Below are 6,000 nucleotides of genomic sequence, written 5' to 3' on the forward strand. Positions count from 1 at the left end.
GCTGGAAAGCAAGGAGCCCGGGGGGCAGTGGAGAGGGGTATGTGCATGTATGGTTTTCCTCAGCTCAGGAGCTATTCTGAGAGGCAGAGGCACCTGAGAGCTTTGGAGGAGGAGGAATTTTACAGCTAGTAGGCGGGGAAGAAAGAGAAAGAAAGAAAAGCAAGCAGGAGGCTAGTGGGAGAGGGAGGGTGGGAGCCCTAGGAGCTCCCCTCTGCAACAGCTTCATGCATAGCCTTCCTCCCCTCCAACCCCACCAGGAGATGCAAGCTGGATCCCAGGTAAAAGGAGTCTAGGCATCTTGTTTGCTTTCATCCACATACTACCTACCACATGGGAGCTGAGAGTGGCATGAATGGCTTCTGCTGAGAATAACATGAATGGGGGGCTGCAGAGCGGGCGGGGCAAGGGGGACCCAGACCTGGAAAAGCACAACAGTGTCTGGGGCAGGACAGAGGGAGTTCAAGCCTGAAGAGCAGGTGATGTTGTAGAAGGTGATGGAGGGGCAGTGGCAGAAGATATATGCATGGGGTGAGGGAGGCAGGGCTGGATTTTGAGGCTGCGGCAGAGGCAGAGACGAAGTGTAGCTGGCAGCACCAGAGTAGCAGGGGGCACTCTGGGTCAGAAGGACTGAGAGGTGCAGCTAGGAGTCAGCACCTTGGCACAACAGCACAGGCAACTCCCACTCAGGCCAGGCATGCACCACATCATCACATGGGAGGAGGGGAAGAAGGGAGGGAGAGGGAGGGGCAGAGGTGGACCACTCCTAGGATTGCCCCCAGACCCCTGCAGGGAGCAAGGGAAGAGGAACACTCTGCAGAGCAGCCTGGCCCTGTTGAGCTCCTTGCCCTTTGTCTGCCTCAGCACTGACGATCTTCCCCAGCTCTGCTCCCTTCCTCCCCTCCCACCTTCCCTCTGGCTGCTCCATTTATGCAAGTTCAGGGCCATGGCTCCGCCTGTCCCCATGCCGCAGGCTACAATCTTTTTGATGTTCTCTCACCTTATTTTTTTACCGACTAGGGCTTTTGTCCCTGTACCACAAGCCTGGGGGAGTTGCCTGTCCTCCAGCTCTGCCATCTGATGTTCAAAGGCTCAGCCCTTTTCATCCCAGACTTCAGCGTTCCCTGCTCCCTGCCTCCCACCCCCAAAGCGCCACCCTAAGAAAACATCAGGGGAAACACACTGCTGCCTGGTTATTTATTCACCATGTCCTGAGGGACCATTGCTGAGGCTGCTGGCTCCCGCCAGTGCAGCCAGCTAGCTCCTGAGGCCAGCAGTCAGAGGAGAGAGGCCAAAGAGGGAAGGCACAAAAGGAGCAGCAGAAAGAGCTGCCCTGGTACATGGGCTGGGAGGGGGCCTCTGCCCTGCAGGGATAGTACATGGTGCTGATCCCTACCCACCTTCCCAGGGCCTGTTCTTGCAACCACAGTTAGACTGCCACCTCCCACTGCACTCCTGGGGAGGACTGACTGGGGACAAGTGAAGTTCTGAGGCTGCTTGAGGGACTGGGTGGGGCCAGACTGGCAGGGTGGGATCCGGGGAGCTGTGATGGAAGAAAAAGAGCCTTGTGAAATGTAAAGGGAAGGGATGAGATGGAGAAGGGAGAAGTCTTACTCTGTAGGGGAGGGTACAAGTTGGTGGGCTAGGATGGAACCTTACGCCAGGGCAGAAGGCTTTCACACTTAGACAGCATCCTGTTTTTCAAGCCACCACAGATCCTCCAGACATGCCAGCTACATATCAGTGGCATAAGTGTCTGTGGCAAAGGCACCCCAGAGCACACTCCCTTCCATGCTTCCCCCTCCCACTAGCCAATCCCCAGTTCTTGCACAAGCATAACCATGCCCCTGGTGCCTCCTCTATCCTTTGCTGTAAACTTCTGGTGCAAAAAGCTTCCCTGAAGCTCCTGGATTTTGGAAGGAGTGTCTGGAAATTACATTTGTTCAACCCTAGTTTGAATTGCAAGTGAACTTGTTCCATTTACCCTACACTACACCTTTACCTGACATCTTTCAACTCAGAGTGCAGAACTGGACTATGGCTTATTTTGGATTAAATAATAGCAACTGCACCCACCATATTGCCCTACCATGCACTTTTCATTCAAGGGTGAGACCAGATTTTACAAAGTGTAATGAATGGGGCTTTGCCAGATATGATCCCTTATCAGCATCATGGAATATCACCTCCCTGAAATGCAGCCACTGCTGGAAAGAGATGCTTTCTGTTAAACAGCAGCTGCATCAACACTCCCCACAGAGCAGGAAATGAAGGATTATATTGCATCCAACTCAAAGTGCTGCAGGGATTCAAAATGCAACTCCTCAAGGGAAACCCAAGCTTAGCAGTCACACTGGGAGCTCTTTAATGATGCAAATGTGCCCCCTCCTGCAGCACAGTGCCCCTAGACACCAGGCTGGGGCTAGGGGACCAGTATGACTGAGAAGGAAGCATGATACCCACGGGGCACAAACAGCATACCTGGGAATGTTGGACACACTCAGAGCTGATCATCCCCACCCTGCTTCACCACCCAGTCTCCCATTCATACACTGACCTGGTACCACCCTGTGACATCACCTGAGGGCACAAAGCTGTAAATATTTTGGCATTCATTTCTGTGCTGCTGCTTTATTACCGCTGTAACCCCTGGTCCCAAGTCAGCACCTGCTCCTCTGAATGCTGCTGTGCAAAGCTGTTCCCTGCGCTTCTCACAGATGGGAGATTCGAGCACAGGAAGCAACTTCTTCATCCCTTACCAGCGCACCGTCCCTCAGGCCACCCCTCTGCACAGCCAAAGCTCTCTCACCAGCTCATTGTGGGCTGGGTTGCTGGCTGAATTTGCATCAGCAGAGGCTATTCATAGATCTGCTTGGCCTGCCTACCGGACACACAATGAGCAGGCATATGTGGGGCTACACCCTGCAAGGGACACACTGCCCTCAACTCCTGTTATCTTTAATGGGAAATCATTGGGAGCCTCTGAGCTCCTGAAAAGCCTGAACTCGCACACTCATTCAAGCATCTGGGCTTGTCCAGGGCATGAAAGGAAGGTCTCTGCTGCCTTATCAGCACCCCCATCTGGCTCAATGTGTTCTGACAAGCAAGCTAGCTTGGGAGCTCAGACCCTAGGAATCTACCATTTAAGGGGGAAAGATCAGTAAGGGCAAGCAAGCTGGGATGATGTGTGGTCAGGCAGAGGGGCTAGCCCCACTGCACCTGCAATCCGGAAGTCACAGGAGGCCAGAGGCCAGGACAAGTTCAGTGCAAGTGGTGGAACAGGATTGCCCCACATGACATGATGAAAGCAGGGTTCATAGTAGTATAAGATCAAGATTATGGGTGCAGGAGTGTTTGGACACATGGCATATTGGGTGGAGGGGTTTAAGGCATGGCTGTACAAAGGGGTCCCTAGCAGATGGTGAGGGATCACCCCACAGATAGGTGCATGCTCACTTGCATGCCATGCTACAGAGAGGGAAGCTGTTGAAGCCTCCTTAGTGCAGTGGATGGGCAGTAGAATAGAGTCTCTCATCCAGGGTGGTGCAGGGAAGGCTACTCACATTATGTGGTGAGTGCAGTGCATGGTAGAAGCTGGGGCAAACTGCCCATGCAGCAATATAAGTGCCAAGCTGAGGGTACTGTAAGCTGCTACTGCCTAATCCAGGGACAGGTAGAGGACAACAGCAAGCAGTCACGGTTATGACATACCTGGGGTGCTCCGTTTCCTGAGCAAGGGACCAGGGCAGAACAGGAGGTTCTGGTAAGAAAATGGACCACAGGAAGGAACTGCTGGGCTCTACATTCACTGCCCCGGTCAAGAAAAGATCTGAGCATGGCTATAGACAGTGCAATGTGCCTCTACGCAACGTGTAGCAGCAAGAAGGAAAAAGCAAACAGATACTAAGAAGCAAGAGGGAAGGGAGGGAGAAGTATACTGAGGACATTACAGTGCCAGTCTGTAAAGTCCTGGGACACCCTGGCAGGGAATGCCACATGCTGGTCCAAAGACCTTGTCTTGAGAGGACAGAGCGGAAACGTGGAGGTTCAGAGACAGGATCGTTAGTGATATGAGAAAACTTCCCTGTGGGGAGAAACTGAAAAGCTTGGGACTGCTTTAGTTTGGAAGGGAGATGACTCAGAAGGAATATGAGCAAAGTAAAGAAAATAATTCACAGGAGACAGCTAAGATCAGGTCAAACATGAACGAGAGGCCATTCAACAATGAGAGAAATAGCAAATTTGAAGATGAGGAGAGGAAATATTTAAGATCAGCCAGTGGAAGCCCTCACCACAAAGAGCCAGTGTGGCCAGATTCAAGGGACGGACGGGACCTGTTGGCACTGATAATGAGAACATGACGCAGGACTCTAAACCACAAGAGCCAAAGTTTGGAAGGGATGTAAGCTCCCCTTGTCCGGACCCAAGTCAGGCTGTAGTGAGGGCTCTCAGGACAGTGGTTCAGCTTTTATGACATTGGCTGGGACACATGATGCTTGGATCCATGTCCCTGCTCTGCTACAGATTTCCCCTGTGACCCTGGGCCGGCACCTAGCCACTCTGTGCCTCCGTTCTCCATCTGTAAAACACAAGCGGCATCCGTCCATCTCCCGGAGGGGGTGTAAGGATCAATGGATTCAAGGCTGTAAGATGCTCAGAGGCTGCAGTGACAGGACCAGATAAGTACTTAAGACAGAGAGTGAGAATTTTCCCTTGTGGGCATGTTATTCCATAATTACAGGCTCTGGGGCTCTGACACCTTTGATACCTTCCACTGAGGCATCTGGTGCTGGCTACTGACAAACACAAGGAACTGGACCAGATGGACATTGGCTCTGTCCCAGCCTGCTAGTTCCTACAGGCCTTATTTTGCTGAGGTACCGAGCACTGACAGGCCACTCTGCCTTCAGCTGAAATTGGGACTGCTTTGAAAAACAGCCCCTGCACTCCCTCTGCCCAGATCCTCCACCCAGCATCTCCCCAACTCCGGGGAGGACAGCTTGTCCTTTGGCCCCGGGCCCATTGCTGGTAGCAGCCCATGCACCAGGACCCTGTGGGTAACCACCTGCCAGGCCCAGGCACCCCTACTGCATTGCCAGTGCCCCTTCCCTCTCTTTGGGCACTGGCAAGAGACCCTGCTGCCCAGAAAGTGGGCAAGCGCTACTGTGCAGCTGTCCCTCCTAAGTCCCAACACAACAGCACGTCCCAGATTCCTAGATGTGGGGCTGCCCCATTTCTTTGAGCATAAGATCAGTAAAACAGCTCTAGCTAAAACACCTCCTAAAACGACTGTCCTCCGAGGGCACGAGCACAGGGCAGAGGAAGGTAGCCAAGCCAAACCAGCAGCCGGCAACCTGCTGGGCGCACAGGGCTGGGAGACAGGTTGCTGGACCAAGCTGGGCTGGGTGCTCTCGAATCGGCTCGGCAGCTCAGGCACATTTTGCAGCACACCCCATTTATTTCTACCTGGAACAGCAGGTGCCCAGGCTCAGGTGCCTCTCCGCAGGGTGGTGACTCATTTGAAACGAGCTGCCGTGACTTGTTCCCCAAACTACTGTAACTCCTGCCCAGGGCAACTCTGGAAAGCTTTGGATGGCAGGAGGGGTGAGGGGGGTGCAGAAGGTGGAAGGGGGTTGTGGGGTGCAGAAGGTGGAAGGGGGTTGTGGGGAGAGAGGACAAGAGCGTGAATGAGTGTGAGTGTGTTGGAAGAGGAAGGGGAGTCGGGACGGGGAAGGTGGCTTGGAGGAGGGAGCAGGCAGAGACGTGAGGGGAGCCAAGCACGCGGCAGGGAGGAAATGAGGAGCGGGAATAAAGGAAGCGAAGAGCCGCAGGGGGCAATGGAAGTGCCCTCGCGCGGCCGCGGCCCCGGCCCCGGCGGGCAGCGCTCACCTGGCGGGTGCTGGGCGGCGCAGGATGGCGCAGAAGGCCAGGCCGTCGCGGAAGGAGGCGCTGAGGTCGCGGATCTCCACGCCCGAGTAGCCCTGACACTGCCGCCGGCACCAG

At 54.3% G+C, this 6,000-nt stretch overlaps 1 protein-coding gene across 6 annotated transcripts in view; it reads right to left on the reverse strand.

Annotated features, from left to right (window-relative positions):
* Positions 1–4,594, reverse strand: part of SYT7 (synaptotagmin 7) — a 146,921-nt gene extending 142,327 nt beyond the window's left edge. The window contains exon 1 of one of the 6 annotated variants that reach the window (XM_019547316.1): positions 4,290–4,594. In XM_019547316.1, coding sequence (XP_019402861.1) covers positions 4,290–4,356 — 67 coding nt within the window. In that variant the 5' untranslated portion in view covers positions 4,357–4,594. The remainder of the gene's footprint in view (positions 1–4,289) is intronic. The other 5 variants (XM_019547317.1, XM_019547318.1, XM_019547319.1 and 2 more) reach the window with 5 other exon arrangements.
* Positions 4,595–6,000: the final 1,406 nt, after the last annotated feature.

Source organism: Crocodylus porosus, unplaced genomic scaffold (genome assembly GCF_001723895.1).
Source record: "Crocodylus porosus isolate Cpor-Errol unplaced genomic scaffold, CroPor_comp1, whole genome shotgun sequence".
NCBI classification, from domain to species: domain Eukaryota; kingdom Metazoa; phylum Chordata; order Crocodylia; family Crocodylidae; genus Crocodylus; species Crocodylus porosus.